Source organism: Lissotriton helveticus, chromosome 7 (genome assembly GCF_964261635.1).
Source record: "Lissotriton helveticus chromosome 7, aLisHel1.1, whole genome shotgun sequence".
NCBI lineage: Eukaryota > Metazoa > Chordata > Amphibia > Caudata > Salamandridae > Lissotriton > Lissotriton helveticus.
In genome coordinates, this window is record NC_136068.1 from 1,670,198,729 (window position 1) to 1,670,217,089 (window position 18,361).

General features: G+C 41.7%; 1 protein-coding gene across 2 annotated transcripts in view; it reads left to right on the plus strand.

Moving 5' to 3' along the window:
* LOC144767608 (uncharacterized) overlaps positions 1-18,361 on the plus strand; it is a 104,731-nt gene that overhangs the window by 73,661 nt on the left and 12,709 nt on the right. For both annotated transcript variants that reach the window (XM_078651011.1, XM_078651012.1), the window contains exon 5: positions 12,664-12,767. In XM_078651011.1, coding sequence (XP_078507137.1) covers positions 12,664-12,767 — 104 coding nt within the window. The remainder of the gene's footprint in view (positions 1-12,663; positions 12,768-18,361) is intronic.

The window sequence follows — 18,361 nt, forward strand, 5'->3', positions numbered from 1 at the left end:
ACTGCTTCGCTGACTTTAGAAGAAGTCGGAGCTCCGCAGTCTTTGCAATCATACATTACTTAGATTAAAACTGGAGAGAGGAGACACTGGAGCACCTTTGCCATAAGCAGGAGCCAGACTCCCGAAGCTCGATGGTAACTGTAGTTATTCCTGGAGGGCATCTCCACAAATTTACAAAGTATATACAAGAGGTCTTGAAAGCTCGACCTAAAAATGAGCAATACCTGGAATGACAAACACTGAAGCATTCTATAATGTACAAAATCCTGTGCACACGTTTTCAAGAGTAATGACGGTTGATAAAACTCCACATTTTTTCTTCACTGTTCGTATTTAGAAAAGAAAGAGGTCGACATCCAATGTTTCATTTGAAAAGTAATGTATTTCAACTTGATCAGTACAACAAAACATAAAAACAGCCGACACGTGTTTCATCACACCATGTCTAGATGTGACTCTTCAGGGCTCAATTCCACTTTTGACTTAGGCTTTAGATTAACCTCACTAGGCTCATTTATATTAAGAATTTTTCCTGCATTGAAAGCCCCTGTGCATTTTCTTTACATGTCCGAACGATTTCTTTTGTCATTTGGCCAGACCCGCGCAGTGAACACTCACCTTCACAACCTCCTGCACATTTCTTTAGCCTTGCACTATCTTAGCCCTTACGGTAACCTATGTGTCCCTTCACATTACTTTTCCAGACCTGATCATGCTGGTCATTGACAGTATATGAGTTACTATCATTTACCTATTAGGATATATTTGTACTTTTCTCTCGCTCATGTTGTATTATTGTATCTTTACTGAATCACTGTTTCGCTATCTATCCCAGTTGTATTTACGCTGTCATCCATGGCAGTTGTTTGCTCTCATTGTGACTGTACAGATATACACACTTAAGATCCATTACTTTTTACCGACTGCATATATTCATTTAGATTCACAATTTTGGATTGTCACTTTCCACACACACTTGTCACTCTTTGTACCTTTGTCACTAAGGGTTTCCACAATAAGAGTGGTGTTTCTTATTTCTGTTCACTTCAGTCACCATATGTTTTTATGTTTATTATCATTTATACTTCTTTTATCATTTTTTTTCCGTTTTGCATTTAGTTTTGTTCCTTTTTGTTGTCCTTCACAGCCCTGAAGAGTCACATCTAGACATGGTGTGATGAAACACGTGTCGGCTGTTTATATGTTTTGTTGTACTGATCAAGTTGAAATACATCAATTTTCAAATGAAACATTGGATGTCGACCTCTTTTTTTTTTCTAAATACGAAAAGTGAAGAAAAAATTTGGGGTTTTATCAACCGTCATTACTCTTGAAAACGTGTGCACGGGATTTTGTACATTATCTGTTGTATGGGTTTTCCCACACTCTGGCAGGGGTTGTTTTTTCTCCTCTGGGTTTGTTTCCCCTGACCTGTTTGCACCGTGGCTCTTTAACCCCTTCCACGCTAATGACAAAGACAGCTCGTCATGGGCGTTACCTGCGCTGCGCGCATGACGAGCTGGCTTTGTCATGTAAAGTGTGATTTATGAGCATTCAGCGCACAGCGGGAAAACCCGCTAGCGCTGTAGTGGTTAAATACTGTGATCTTTGACCTACATATGTACACGCTAGAGCGCCAATTCTTCCTGCACCTAACTCAAACCCATCATACTGACTCAACTGAAGCATTCTATGAATATAGTTTGAAGACAACTAGCATTTTCCTGGAAAGAAAAAAAACTGAGTATTTCTATGTTTTTAGGCATAAACAATGAGCAGTTCCTGAAATGTCAAAAAATTGAGTCTTTCTATCCATATTGGACAGAAGCATTAGCAACTCCTGGAAAGTCAAAAATTGCGATTCTCCTATTAACATGACCAGAGAATCTGGATTTCATTAAAGACACGAAGGCTAACATTATGCATTATCCTTTTAATTCAGTCACAAGCAGCCACACTACATCATAAATAAAACAATTCTAAAATGGAATGAACATAAGGTATTAAAGGCATGTGCCACAAACTGACTGCCTCTTTTAAAAGCTGACGAATAAATAAAGTTACAAAGGACCTCAAAGTCTTGGATAAAGGAGAACATGAGAATAAATCCATAATGAAAGTTGAAGTGAAGTTGTTCTTGAATGAAGAATCCAAAAGGGGAACAATGAGCCCAAGGAGAGGAGAAATTCATTAAGACGAATTATCTGAAAGGAATGGAGAACATGTGAAAGAATGAAAAAGTGTCAAATAAAATAACAGAGCATAGTAGAATACAAAACAATCAGAATGATAAAATCACAATCAAAGATATATTCAAAAATATACTATGCAAGAATACACCGTCCTAGGGAGGGACGGGAGGGATAATGTTAGCCTCCCTGTCTTTAATAAAATCCAGATTCTCTGGTCATGTTATTAGGAGAATCGCAATTTCAATACAAGACCGGAGGCTACATTATGCATGTTGGTAGGCGTGAAGAACAACATCAGACATGTGCTCGATAGGTTTGCAGTAATGTCGAGCAAATGTGGATGCGTTGGACCAATCCGCAGCTTTGAGGATATCGTCCAATTTAGCACCAGAGTAGAAAGACTTACTGGCCATAGCACCTCTAATAGAGTGAGCTTGTAATTTAGATAAATCAATACCAGCCAGGTTCATAGCACACTTAACCCATCTTGCAATAGGAGAAGAAGAGATGGGTTTGAATCAATCAATCAATCATGGACATTTGTATAGGGCGCTACTCACCCGGAAGGGTCTCAAGGCGCATGGGGGGAGGGGTCCGCTACTGCTCGGAGTGCCAGGTTTTGAGGAGCTTCCTGAAGGAGAGATGATCCTGGGTCAGCCGGAGGTGGATCAGGAGGGAGTTCCATGTCTTGGCTGCCAGGTAGGAGAAGGATCTTCCTCCGGCGGCGGCTCTGCGGATGCGTGGTACGGCAGCGAGGGCAAGGCAGGTTGATCGTAGCTGGTGGGTGGGCGTGTAGAAGGTCAGGCGGTTGATGAGGTACTTGGGGCCCCGGTCATGGAGGGCCTTGTGTGCGTAGGTGAGTTTAACAAAAGAGATAAGCAGTTGATTAGCGCTAGGAGGGCGAAGGTCTTTCATTCTATTCTCATATTCCAAGATACAATTCAAAACACAGAGCTTTTTACACATATCAAAGCAAGGATAGAAAATAAAATCTGACATAGTTTTGGTTTTTCTAACAATTTAAAATTTAACACCCTGCATATCAAAAGACATATAAGAAATATCAAGACATTTGATATCAGAGACTCTACAGCAAGAAATAAGGCATAACAGAGTTGCTAGTTTGATAGAAAGACATTTCCTATTAAGAAAGGAGTTATCAGGCCAAGAAACAAAAAGGTCAAAATAGCCTTAACATCCCACATGGACTGGTATTTAGGTCTAGGTGGTCTCTTTAGTCTGATGCTTTTCATGACTCTACAAATGATAACGTTTTTACATACCGTCTTACAGTTGACAAGGGAGTGACTGGCAGAAATTGCTGATCTACAGCAGTTAATAGATCTATAGGAAAGCCCATTATCAAATTGTTCAACAAGAAAATTAACTATATGTACGACAGAAGCCTCCACGGGATCCAAGTTCCTCTCCAAACACCAACAAAGCCATTTTCTCCAAATGTTGTTGTACCTATAGTGCGTTCCAGGAGCCCATCATTCTCGGAGGAGAGTTGCAGCTGATGACGAAAGTCCAGATAATTCATTGGATCTCCTGACACTTTCCAAGCAAGAAGGTTCAAACTTCCGGAAAGAATTAGGTGGTGATCTTCCCCGTCTGCGTTTTTGACCAGGCCTTGGACCGCAGGAATTAAGAAAGGGATTTGGCAGGCCAGTTCCAGAGTCATTGGGGACCAGGCCTGGGAAGGCCAAAATGGAATTATGAGAACCAGAGAGCATTGGTCTTGTCTGACCTTCTTAAGAACTCTCTGGATCATTGCGAAGGGGGGAAAGGCATAGCCCCGAAGGTCTGACCAGGACTGGAGGAAGGCATTCACTGCAAATACACCCGGATCCGGCATCCAGCTGAAGTATTTCTCTAACTGGTAGGTTAACCTGCTCGCAAATAGGTCCACATCTAGAGGACCCCAAAGGAGATTTAGGGAGTTGAAAACAGAAGGATTGAGTTTCCAATCACTGAAGTCTAAAAGGAACCTCGAGTTCCAATCTGCAGAAATATTTGACCTTCCCGGAAGGTACTCCGCTTTCAGAGCAATCTTGTGTTCTAGGCAAAAAATCCAGAGTTTCTTGGCTAAGTTGGAGAGGTCTGCAGATTTGGTACCACCAAGGTGATTGATATGAGATGGCAGAGATGTTATCCATCTTCAGGATAACAGATCTCCCTTGAAGAGAGTGTCTGAAGCTCATTAGAGCGTAAAGGCCTGCTGTGAGTTTTAAATAGTTTATATGATAGGAGGACTCCGAGAGAGACCAAACGCCATCAGTGTTTTGGTTGAGAAAGCGAGTGCCCCAACTATGAAGGCTCGCATCTGATTCTAGAACAAACTCCGGCGAAGAGCCGAAGATTGCTTTCCCATTCCAGGCGTCCAAATTCTCCAGCCACCAAGAGAGTTCCGATCTTGCTTCGTTATCCAGTGTTACAAGATCTCCATACCAAAGACCGGATCTGAGAGCTTTGCCATTTATCCTCTGAAGAGCTCGGTAATTGAGAGGACCAGAGGAGATGGCTTGAATGGAGGAAGAGAGGAGGCCTAAGAGTCTGGCTAACTCTCTCTAGGACAGAGAATCTTGTTTTAAGACAAATCTTATTTCCTTCAGAATTTTTTTAATTTTCTCCGGAGGAAGTAAGAGAAGGCATTTTGAGGTATCTATGGTAAATCCGAGGAACTCCAGGGATCAGAAGGGGGTAAGGATAGACTTTTCCCAATTTATAATAAACCCTAGCCTCTCTATGAGGTCCATTGAGGTCCTCAGATCTGACAAGATCTGCAAATGGTCTTTGGACATAATGAGAATGTCATCGAGGTATATGATTAAGCGAATACCTCTTTCCCTCAGAAGAGAGGCAATAGTTCTCATAATCTTGGTTAAGCACCAAGGGGCAAAGGAAAGTCCGAACGGAAGGGCCTGAAATTGAAAAAGGTGATTATTCCAAGTGAACTGAAGAAGAGGTTGATCTTCCTTGGCCATCGGAAGGTTTCAGATCCAGTTTCACCAACCAGTCTCCTTCTAGAAGAAGGTCTCTCAGGAGGTGGATTCCCTCCACTTTGAAATGTCTGTAGATCAGGTATTTGGTTAATTCTTGTGGATTTATGACTGGTCTCCATCCTTTTTTCTTTTTTTGAACAAAGGACTTCTAAGATTGCACCTTTCTGGAGCATGGAGGTCATTTCCTCTTTTACAATTTTTTGTTGATCTTCTGAAAGAGATAGAACTCTCGGAAGGGAAGTTTGTGTTGGAATATTGGTAAAATCTATTTTGAAACCACAAACGGTCTCCAAAACCCAAGGATCTTGTGTTAGAGTTTCCCATATGTGGTAAAAGAACTGTAGTCTGCCCCCTACCTTTGGTGGGGAAGAGAAAAAGGGTAGAGGAATACTTACTTGGAGTTGGTGTTTTAAAATCCACACGATCTGGATCCTCTATAGCGTGAGCCTATCCCTCTTTGTAGTTAAATTGGTTGGATGTGTAGATACCTCTTCCTGAGCCTTTAAATCTTGAATAGGGCCTTTGATTGCCCGGCCGGAAGAAAAGCCCCTTCTTCCAGCGCATCCAAAAAGGTTTTGATTTAAAACACGCTTTAAATTAGATTGGGCCTTATCGAGGGCAGTGAGGTAAAGACATATTTACTGATACATTTCACCAAAAAGTAGGCCTTTTGGGTTTAGGGAAAGGTTCTCTTTCGGCATTTTCTCCCAATTTTGGATTAACCTTAGTAAGAAGGGCTCTTCGTCTTTCAATGTTAAGGCTCAAATTAGCATTGCCCTCTGATAAGGTCAACATCGAGGGGAGTGTCATTGATATGACATTCTTCTGATAAGTCTAAAATTCTGCTCAAGGGTCCCAGGATGTCCAGAAGGCGATCTTGGCAGCCCTTAAAAGACCTTTCTAAACCTTTTCTCGGGTCTCTCCCCAACTTGAATAAAAACTTGATCAAATCAGGATCTAGGTTGGGGGGTTGACAAACTTTATCTTGAAATGTCGGTCTAGGGCACTCGGACCTAAGGGTACTGCTAGTTTCTTTTTCCAGAGAGTTTCTGAGCCATCTCTGAATAAACTTGGCCACATGTTCCTGTGGGAACTATTGGGAGCTTCTGGGGTGGGAGATATTAAGGGGGAGAACATCTCCTCACCCATGGGGTTGAGAATAACGTCCTTGGAAGAGCAGGCAGATTGCACATCAGGTTGGCTAATAAAATCTAGCTCCTCATCGTCCAGGTCGAGGACGAACTCATCATGAGCGTTAAGCAAGTTGCCTTCTTCCTCAGAATTGCTCTCTGGAATGTTATGAGCACTTTCAAAAATTGTGTCGCTAGGGACACCCATATTATTTGCGCCGCGAAGGGCAGACGTATTATTTGTGCTGCGTGGGACACCAGAATAAATTGTGCCGCTAGGGACACCAGTAGTAATTGAGGTGTGAGGACCTCCTTGAAAACTTGAGGTGCTAGGACCTCTCAAGGCATTAGAGGTGCTAGGACCTCCCATAGTGCTCCTCAAAGGCTCAGAATTATTTGATTTCTTGGCTCTCTTCCCCAGAGAAAAATTATGCGTAGTGAGTTTTTCACAGAGGTCGGCCTGATCAAGGGGATGGTGCCTTTTAGAGGACATAACCCCTTTGAGTGCATCCATCATAACGGACTTTATTACTTTTTGAATAAACTCCTTATTGATACCAGGGGAGCTTTGTGCAGCATCATCAGTGTCAAAATCTTACATTATTGCTATGAGAATGTAATAACAACAGATTGAAGAAAATGTGGCTGATTAAACTAGGTTAGCAAGGTACTGGCCGATAAATTGTAAGTATGCTAATAATGTCCGTTTTTTTTTTTAGGTTGTATCGTTAAATATAAATAAATATTGTAGAGGTCAGTAAAAGGAGAGTTAATAAATTGTCCTTCAGCTTTCGATCGGTAAAACAAACAGAGCGGAGCAACTGACACGAGTGCTCAAGCTTGTATTGTGTCAGATTAGAGGAATGACTCTTGGAAACAGAAGCGCATAGCGTCGTCCTTGCCAAGGGGCATTCCTCTGCCCTGCGGCAAGACAGAAAAGGCTATGGAGGTCCGAAGCTCGAGACAGAGCAATCCGGACATGAGGGGAAGTCAAGGGCTTGCCAAAACATGGGACAAGAGGCAGAGCGATTACGGAGAAATAAGCTCTGGTGAGAACAGTTGGGGGGGGAGCGGGCAGACTGATGACCAAAATCAGAGGGAGGAGGGAGGGGGGGAAGGGAGGTGAAACAGCCCTTAAAAAAGATAAAGTCAGCAAGGCTAAGGAGAATAATCAGTAATAAGTTAAGCAACAAGCTAACAGGGCATTTTTAGAAAGATATAAAACATCACATTTTGGTGAGAATAACAGTTAAAAAAGGAGAAATACAGTTAATACAGGAGAAGTAAAGGGGACTTATCTGCTTGTGAGACGCATTTAAAAGAGGCAGTCTGTTTGTGGCTCATGCCTTTAATACCTTATGTTCATTCCATTTTAGAATTGTTTTATTTATGATGTAGTGCGGCTGCTTGTGACTGCATTAAAAGGATAATGCATAATGTAGCCTCTGGTCTTGTAATGAAATCTGTGGGTCTTTACAGATCTGGGCTGCACTAAGGTGCAATGCCTCTTAACCCGCCAACTGATGGCTGCGTTGCTTGTTGAGTTCATTGTCATCTTTCGTATTTTGGGGATCTGAGCAAGGCATAGTTTTGGACCGCTGCCCTGTTCTGAACTATTTTGAATTTGATTACTTATATTCTAATAATTTTTGTCTGCATGATGCCAACCAATATGAGATTATACTTTAAAAATCACTGAAAACAGCTGAAATATGACTTTTCTGGGCCCCAAGGGAGAGGAAGGAGGAGACAGGCAAAATGGATCTGACAGAGGACTCAATAAAAGGGAGACAGAATAAGAGACAGTGAGAGAGAACACTTTACTATGCGGTCACTTAGGAGATAGGATCCCTGGACAATTGGCCACTTTGCCTATGCGTTAAGACATCTTTGGGTGAATTAAAATATCCTCGGAAATGAACTTCCTCAGGCATGGGCTGAACCAAACAGAAACAGAATTAAACACTAGCTAACCCACAGTATAGTGCACACTCGCCCACAGAACAAGTCACAAACACTGAAGAACACATTCGAAGAAACAGACACGCATATACACGTGTAACCCAGTGGTACAGCAAGGATGCCATGTGCACTAATTAAAGGATGAAAATCGGTCCACGTGCCCCTTTTGGGAAGTACAAGTTGATCCTAATTTGTGTACGGTGGGCACCTCAGAGCCATTACTTCGGTGCCGCTGCTACTAATGACAGTGACAGAACTGATAGCTGCATCTTATGAGCACCCGGGGTTGTATGTGTAAGCGACACAAACAGGCCCCAAAAATGTGTATGGATGTATAAACACAAGGCAAAAAGAAACCACCCAGACTCACCAATAAACCGTAGCAAAGTTCATATGCTTTTCCTCTGAAACCTGTTTTAAACATTCAAAACCCCTATTTGGCCTAGATAACCTCCCTGTAGGACCATTGTAAATGGTGCCTAAAGTGCACCTGTGACAGGTAATGTTAAATATCAAATGTGGATTGTAGTGTGTATTTACACTACCTACATATATGACAAAAATACGTCATCAGGAGCATCTTTGTGGTACCCCTAGGTTGCAGCTTTAATGCATTATTTTAGAAAGTTACCTTTTTGCCTGTTCAACCCCAGTTGTTTTGGACTGAATGAGACTGGTGTTAACTGACTCTGACTGTGCCCTGGCTCTGCTAGCCAGGCATAGGGCAAGCGCTAAGTTAAATACAAACACATGCATTGAGGTACACTTATAATTGGCATAACTTACCAAATACTTCCCTAGAAGATAATAGGTCAAGAAGATATAAACTACCTCTAAGTACCAAATATTTGATAGGGCATGGTAGTTTAGAGGCCAGCAGCCTTTGTGCACTTGCATGTTTTCACTGCTGAGAGCCTTACATAATTTTAAAATCAGCCTTGTGTTGCAGCACTGCTTTTAAAAGTACATTCACTGAAAACTCGACTTTAGTGGTAGGAGCACCTTAAACGTGATAATATACCTTATTTATTTTATTTTTGGTAAACCTCCCCCTAGGTCTCCCCTAGGTGTCCCAGGGGTGGAGGGGGTCATGTAACTATAAGCAGGGTCCCAATAAAAGTTGTTTTATATACCCTGAAATGTCAAACATTGCCCATTTTGTTTTTTACATGTGTTGGGAATTCATTACAAAGTTAGTCAAGGTTGGTGCTGTGGACACTGTGAAGAGTTAATCAACATCATTTTTAAATATTAGGCATCCCCGGGTCTTCCCTTGGTGACCCAGGGATGGAGGCTCCTGTAATTATGAGCAGTCTCTTTATAAAATCGGTTCTATAAACCCTGGTGAGGAACAAACTGCACATTTCATGTTCCACATTGTAAATAGCCAGCCTCATAGTCTAAACTGGCAATATGTTATGGACACATAACTACTGCTAGGAAAGTATGGAAAATAACATTCAAGGACTGAATAGAATCATATTGATAAATTCAGCAATGTGCCATTGCTGAATTCATCCTAACTTTTGCAGAAAATAAGTTATGTCTTTCTTTTCTGTAAGTCAAAGTCCAGCCTCCAGCAGTCTTCCCTAACTGGTCACCCTGGAGAGGATTAGCTAGGCCACCTTGATTAGGTGATATGTAGCTTGGCCAGGCAGAGGCTATCTGATGGAGAAAGCTCTTTGGGGAACAGAAATGGCAGAGCAGGGGATGGGCCATAAAGCATGAGCTTCAAAGGAGAGCAGGGAAGATCAGCTTGTCTGCCAGGCCCGCCCCCTCTTCCTTCCAGAAGGGAAATCTTAATGAAGGAATTTGCTGATGGTTAGGGGAGGAGAGCTATAGAAATAAACCACACATTGCAGATGGTTTATATAGCTCTTGCTGCTCTGCTGTATTTTGAGCCATTACTGTTTTTAGAAGAATAATGCTTCCAGTGGCAAGACTATGCGACATGACATGGATCATGCAGTGTTCATGGTTTGGGGATTTACCCTGCTCCGCATTGGACAGGGATGCTCCACATCTTGTTGCCAGAGACCACTGAATAATATGTGAGAGCTGCATAGCCTCTCACTTCTGCTGCCTGAAACTACAAGAAGAAGGAGGTTTGTCTGGCTGGAATCCTGATCTGCACCCAAGGGCCAGCCTGGTGAAAACTGCGCCAGCTGCACTATCTGGGACTACTTCTCTGAGGACTTTGTCTCACATTAAGAAGGAGTAAGGAGTGGACTCACTGCAGCTACTGGTTAACATAGCTTAACTGACCCTTCACCAGTCAGTGTACCCCTCCTGGAGTGCATCCAGTAGAGTTTTATGGGATTGACCAAGTACATTGTGGGAATTGAAGTCAAGTCCTGACAAGGACCATCTAGGAGATTCCAGGCCTTTGGTAGTGTAACTTTGGGACAACTGGAACCTACCACGGGACCTTCTGGAAGGGCATCCAGAAGTTTGGGAAAGTTTGGGAAGCTTTTTCAAAAACCTCCATAAGGTGGCAAACTCATCTGTGAGAGCCAAGCCAGCCAACTTCAATCGCGACCCAGACAGTTTCCAGGTTCATCCTGCTGAAACGCTCCAGATGTCTGACTTCCAGAGTTTTACCTGAGAGTCAAGCCAGCAAACCTTTATTGAATCTCGACTGGTGGACAGCAGCAAGGGCCCTCCGAGAAAAGCTCCAGAAAAGTTTTGAAGTGTGAAGGCAAAACTTTGACTGAGGCCTCCCACGTGGCGTATCTGAGTAAGGTTCGATCGCGGTCAACCTCAAATTTGACTGTGTCCTAGTCAATTGCGAACAGATGTTCAGAAGTGCCACTTGTGGTTTCTAAGCACTAGAAAGTGTTTATTCTTAAAAAATTCATGTCTCTAAATATCTACATTGGATAATTGGCATTTTGGTGTAGTTTTAAAGATAAACATATTTCCTATGTTGATCAATGGCGTGGGATTTCTATTGTGTGGTTTGTCCTACTTATTTACTGTGTGGATGATTTTAAATGCTTTACATACCTGTCTCTTAAGTTAAGCCTTATTGCTCGGTGTCAGCTATCAAGCGTTGAGCAAGAGACTAATATATAGAGACCCTTTTTTAGGACCCAGTACTGTGTCGGTGGACTTATTGCCATGACAGTCACCCTTAAAGTGTGTCTTAATATATGGAAACAGGGCCCACTATATATTGGTGTTGGTGTACCCTCATAGTAAAATAAAATGACAAATTATTTCACTGTGTATGTATATTACATGCCACAGTTCAAGAATGACTTATTCTTTGAAGATGATGACTGTTTTATGCACAGGGAATACACCAGCACTGTTTGGGATAAAAGAGCCAAATCCACATGTATGTGTTATTTATGGAGCTAATCCTGCATATGCATGCAACAGCATGCTACCCTGGTGGATGAAATGGATATCTCAAATAAAATAAAAGCAATACATACTACTTTATTCAAAATAAACTATATGGTGGAATATGGTGAAAAAAATGTTCACAAAGGCATGTGCAACTTCAGGGGAGAAGGCTGCATCTTAAAAACACGGAATGCAATACATTTTTAGTCAGAGTTGTGGGACTTCCGGTGCAAAATGAGTATACATGCATAACAATATGCAAAATTGACCCAAATGATAAACTTGCACACAGGTCCAGGATGAATGTATAGAGATGCTTGTAACTAACTCTACATACCATTTGTCATATTGGGTAAATAACTAACATATGACCTCTCAAAAGGCTTCTAAGCTAGTGTCTTAAAAAAACTAAAAACATGTATGACACCCCACAGTACTCCCAATTTGACACACTTCTAAAAGTGAAAGCAGCCTTCAGATCCCAGAATAGGGTGTGTTATGTTGGTAACCTGATTTAATATCATCCAGCAGCATAAATATAAGTGTTGGTTAGTTAAATAAGCTACTGGCCTTAGATCAAGCCCTCTTGGACAGGAGTCCACCATTAATGTTGGCAAAAAAAGTACTAATATTCCTCAACTTACTTGAACCATACAAGGTAGATAAGTCACATCAGGTATTCCTTTTGCATCACTCAACTCATTCACACATTAATGCATCTGTTTAGCAAGATTTCTCTAGTAGGTATTCAAGCTAGAATTTCAAGTCTAAAAAAGTGATCATGATTCTTCATAAAAGTATAGTTTATTTGGGCCCAGCAGGGACAAATGCAGTTTGTTGGAACATACTATTAAGACCGTACACAGGCTAAAGATTCAATAGACCCTGGGGAGGTCTTGTCCTGTTGGTGAAATGGGATTAATAATGCTATAATTTTTGGCTGTCATGCACAACACAGTTGTTGTTTGTGGAGTGGTAAACTTGGCATTCAGTTTTCTCACTATTCTTTATGTATTCATGCAGGCACTTGACATTTTAATAAGCGAACAAGGAAGTGATAAAATTCAACAATTTCAATATGAATATAAGGATATATTTGATGCTGTGCATTATGCAGATAAAACAAGGTAAGAAAAGTTTAAATGCATTGGAAAAACCCCTATTTTAAAGACGATCTTTCCATAATTGTCAAAAGCATAGAAAGATTCTAAGTAGGAAAATCATCTTAGAGGTTACTCAAACATACATTAGGAATTCAAACCCTTTAAACTTTCGTTGCTGGGTCACGTGGTGGTGGCACCAGTCGCATTCAAATAAGCTTGAACTGGAAATTCAGCACTTCTGCTCCGCAAATACACTGTCTGCGGGAAATGACCATTTGGGTATGGTGCACGCCTCTATTTTGTTTCTCTCTGTACAACTATGTGCACTTTACCCCTGCTGCCCAGTGATAAGATGCAAGTGCCTCTCCGTTCATCGTGATGAAATTGATTTACACCTCATTGGAATATAAGTTAGTTACTTTATTCGATAAAAAATGTATCATAAAAGCATGTACATACATAAGTCATGTTAAAGAATCCATTATTACATATAAGCAGAAAGTACATTTACAGATAATATTTATATATCCGTTGTTCCCTACATCCAATAAATACACTCCTCTAAAATAATGTGGTTAAAAAATGCTACAATAAAAGTGCTAAAAATGCTTTATATACAAACGGTAAAAGCAACGGTACATCTAGAGTGGCCCCACACATCACCTACATCTTCCTTTCCTTTAGCAGCTTGTTACATCTTAGCCAAGCACAACCCAAGTATTTGGCTACCCCGCAAACCATAGTGAGAGAGGTGGTATCAGATCTTAAAATGCAGAGTGACACCCAATAATTCTTAGAGCCCATCTTTTTACAAATAGGTTTAAGCCACTTCCTTCTTGCTTACCTGCATGCTGGGCAAGCAAAAAGGAAGTGGGCAGTGGACTCTAAAGGGGCTGCACAACCAGGACAAGAGGGAGATGTTGCATTACCCTGTTTCCACCCTGCCTTGAGTTCATTAAGCGGGAGAGTTCTGAACCTCAGCTTCATGTAGAGCGTCGTGTCTCTTGGGATTTGAATAAAATCAAGAAAGGGTCCCAATTTCCGGACCGGCTTGTGTTCAAGAAATTGTTCAGTGAGGATCCCCCAGTTGGTTGTACTCGCCTCCCCCGCCTGTACCCAATCCCAGTATGCTTTCTTAATGGTTTGTTTGGGTGGCGGGGTCTGGCTAACCCATGTGTCCCCTAACCCAATGCCTATCACCAGCTGTATAAGCTTGCAGATCCATTTGATGTTGTTGCCTGTGTCTAATTTGATAAGTTCACTAAGGGCAGCAACATAATTAGACAATTTGGGGGTCCTTGTTAGGCGAGCCCAGAATAGTAAAGGGCGGAGCCGTACAATATCTTTGATGGAGCGTTTGCCCATATCCTGGCGAAGTGGTATCAGAGGAGTGGAAGGTGGGAGAGAAACCAAACCTCTATAGAATTTATTTTCAGATCTGACTAGATCAGAGGTGTTCTTGAATCCCCAAAGTTCCGACCCATAGTGAGCCGACGGTAATACTTTGCCCTCATTTGCCACAAGGGCCGGGGCTACCGGTTTACTAACGGAAAGTTGCTGATCTGTTAGAATTGCCCCTGACACCCGCTTGTGGTTGAGGAGCATTTTGGCCAGATGGGAATTCCACTTCATCAAGTTGTTAACCCAAATTCCCAGGTAGTCAAAGGACTTGACTATATCGAGTGGAATACCATTGAGGGTGATCTTGTTTCTAAAACGTTTGGTCGGGGATAAAGTCATCAACTTAGTTTTGGACGTGTTGATAGATAAACCCCGTAGGTCACAGAACAAGCTGAACTGATCCAGCAGTTTTTGTAGACCACCAGGGCTTTTTGATAGAAGGAGGGTGTCATTGGCGAAGAGGAGGGTAGGGGATTTCTCACCAGCCAGGGTTGGGGCATCGGCTGGTTCCTCTCTCAAATGGTCCACCAACCCAATAATAAAGAGAGAGAACAAGCTCGGTGCCAACACACAACCCTGGCGTAACCCCCTATTCACCGCCACCCTACCTGTCAACTGGCCCTGGTTGCCCCACCTAATTCTGGCATAATTTCCGTCGTGCAGGCGTTTGATAAAATCAAGAATGAGCGGAGAAACACCCAGATCAAACAGCACCTGTCAAAGCTTGGGACGTGGTACGAGGTCGAAGGAGGTCTTCAAATCGATAAATGCTAGGTATAGACTGCCTTTCCCGATAACCACCGTTTTCCAATATAACATAAAAAATCTAAAAACCTGGTCCATCGTGCCCACCTTCTGTCTAAATCCTGCCTGAAAATGTGAGAGGATGTTCCCATCGTCCATCCAGGACCTAATCCTCATGAGGAGAACCCTGCCAAGCACCTTCTGTATTACATCAATTAAACTGATCGGCCTGTAGTTGGCAGGGTCCTCCCAGTCCCCCTTTTTATATATAGTTACCACCTTGGCACCCTTCCAGGAATCGGGGACGACTTGGCCTCTAGCAATAAGGTTCATTAAATGCAAGATAAAATGGGCCCAAGGTTTAGGGTCATGCAGAAGTAAATCCCCTGGAAGGCCATCTGCACCCGCCACCTTTCCTGGTGCTATACGGGCAACAGCTGAGGTTACCTCATTGATCTCAAAAGGTTCTGCTGGTATTGAGCCCTCAGACAAGGATAACAGCCTCCCACTCGATGAAAGCTGATAGCCTGCGGTATCACAGTACAGATTATTGAAGTGGTCATACCACTGCTGCTCAGTGATATGGTTTGGGATTGGATCGATTCCCCTTCGCATGCCTTTATTAATTAGCTCCCAAAAGACAGTTGAGTCTTTAAGTTGCGAGGCAATTTTGAGCTCCTGCCAATGAGATTCCTCCCAGTTACGTTTTGCAAGCTTTTTTCCCTAGTGTACTCCTTCCTTGCTACTCTTATTGCTTGGGGGTCTTTTTTCCGTAAAGCTAAAGATAAGGCCTGTCTTTTTTCCCTGCAAGTGGCAGAATACCAGGGATTAGAGGGTTTGGGTGGACATCCTTTCAGCTCACTATGCTCCTTGATGATAAAGAACATCCCCAACCTTTCTATTATGTCATGATAAAATTTAGAGAATGGGAAGTCATATGTTTTCTCGTGGGTGCCATTAATTGGTTCGAGCTCTGCAATCTTCTGGTCAATGAGATCCTTTATGCTGCTTAACTTATCTTCCTGATGTAGGACCTTATGCCATTTAAGGCATCGGTTGCAATTTGAGGGCATAACCTCTTTTGTTGACATCCTCAGAACATTAGATGGATTAGTAGAAGTAGTTGCCCAATTATTATTAATTTGCATGCATAAAGGATTATGATCACTGTACAGAGTGGGTTTGACTTCCATATCCACAAGATCGCCCAATAGTCGTCTATCCAACAAAATATAATCTATTCCTGATGGACAACTTGGCCTGTTGTACGTATTAGCCCCACTGAAATCAGAGCGTGTCCTGCCATTGACTGCTCTTAAATTATATTCTAAGGTTAGGGCATTGATTTGAATAGCCCGATGTGTCCACTTCTTATTGGCGCTATATTCAGAGTTGGTATGGCCCATTTGCTATCCTCCTCACCAATACCCAACATGTCCTCCCCACCCAATGGTTCGTATGTGCAGTTGAAATCCCCTGCTACAATGATACCAGAGTAGGGGGAATACAGGATAACTCGCTCTCCAATGATGTTAGTATTGCTGAAGTTTGGGCCCCAGGAGACCCTCTCACATAGACATTGAATATCTCCACATTAGTACCCTTAGCAGGCCTTTTAATTGTCAGTGTAGAAAATCCTTAGAAAGTGAGCTATGCATGATGATGGACCAGTTTAAAGAGATGTTAATCCATATATGGAGGCCCCCAGAGGGACGGCCTTTTCCTGAGCTTATAGCTGGGATGAAAAAAGTGGTATACCCTGATTTATACAAGGGGACCATACTCCACATCTCCTGGAACAGGCAGATGTCGTACTTGCCAATGACCTCATTCCACTCCGAGAGAGGCAGTTTCTTCTGGAGTCCCGCAATGTTCCAGCAGAGGAAGTGGATCACCCCTGTATTTGTGCATATATCATATGACTTACCTATAAATCCCTAGAATATGTTATACAATGTATCCATTGTGCCACCCACCACATTGACAGTGTAAAACAAGGGTTCAGGCCTACTTTTGTAGCTTGACTGAAGCAGCTTTTAAGTAACACGTTCACATCATTATTTTAAATATTATTGTCATTTCTTACTAGGCCTTACTGCCCATAAGGCAGAAACATGTAGAAATGTAATGTTACACATGTCCTTACAGTGAAAAAGAACCCACAAGCTATTTTTACTGTAGCAATGCTGGCTATTCAATAGACAAACTATGAGATGCAGTATTAAATCTAATAGGAGACAGCTAGACTGTTCATTCTTGCAAACATTCTAACATTTAATTAACTGGTGAGGTGTGATTTTTAACAAATAATAACAAAAATATTAAATATAGACCCTCTTCCATAGGAATGTAAGACACTGTCTTCAAAATATCATGTCTCATGTTCCATTCTTCTATTCTAACATTTTTATTAATTTATACATTCTAATAATTGATTCTAGAGTGTAGGCCATATTAAACCTATGTCTGCATTTTTAGTTATTAGAAGTGGCACTGTTTATAAATACAGGAGACAGTTTGAGTGGAATGTCCTGCGGCACTGGTGGGGACATAGAGCTCAACTACCATGGCTTTTATGTCAGGAGGTTATTTCTGGTGGTAATTCTGGTATTACCTTCAATCCAAACTTCTGCACATTATAATTGGAGATAAACCATAAGTATTAAACATTTACTAAGGTTATGAGTTCCCATTATTTGCCTTTTCCAGCACACAAATGTTTCTAGATTTTAACTGATTACATTTGTGCTTAGTAAACCAGCAATATTACCACACCAGTTGCAATTACAATTTGAGAGCAAATACAATTTTGCAATTTAATTGAGATTACCAACTTCAATGAAAGCAAATTTCAGTTGGTGCTCTTGCTTATCATGGGTATGTTGTTTTTTATTACACATGAGCAGCATTTCCAGTTGACATAATAATATCTGGGGTCATTTAGAGAGAGACATACAATGGAAATCTGGCAATAATGAGCACCTCCCATCCTCCTCACTATTGACTCCCCACCTCCATTAGAGTTAGGGGAATCATGTGGTAATAAATGGCGAGCCTCAATTAGCACAGTTCACAGAATGCCGTTTATCAGGCCTATTTAGTGTCCTATTTAAACTTTTAATGCAGGCTTTCTTATGCTTAGTTCTTTGTTCTTTGTTCTTGACTGTCACTAAAGGTATTGCAATGGAGAAAGAGTCAAACAAAAATTCCCAATTGCCAAACTCCACATGTGTCAAGGCCATTGCTTTTTTCCTTTGCAGAAAGAACTAGGAATTTTGTTTCTGCAAAACAAAATAATGCTGAGTGGTTCATCATATTTTAGCCTGCTGCGCATTACAATTTCACCAGCTGGAGCACTTTATTTGAACATTCTCCACCTGAATCACAGGAAACTTTTAGTCATAGATTCATTTGGGGTTGCACAGTTGTTGGATGTGGCCATTTCTGGATGGTCATCCTCAAACGCTTTTCTA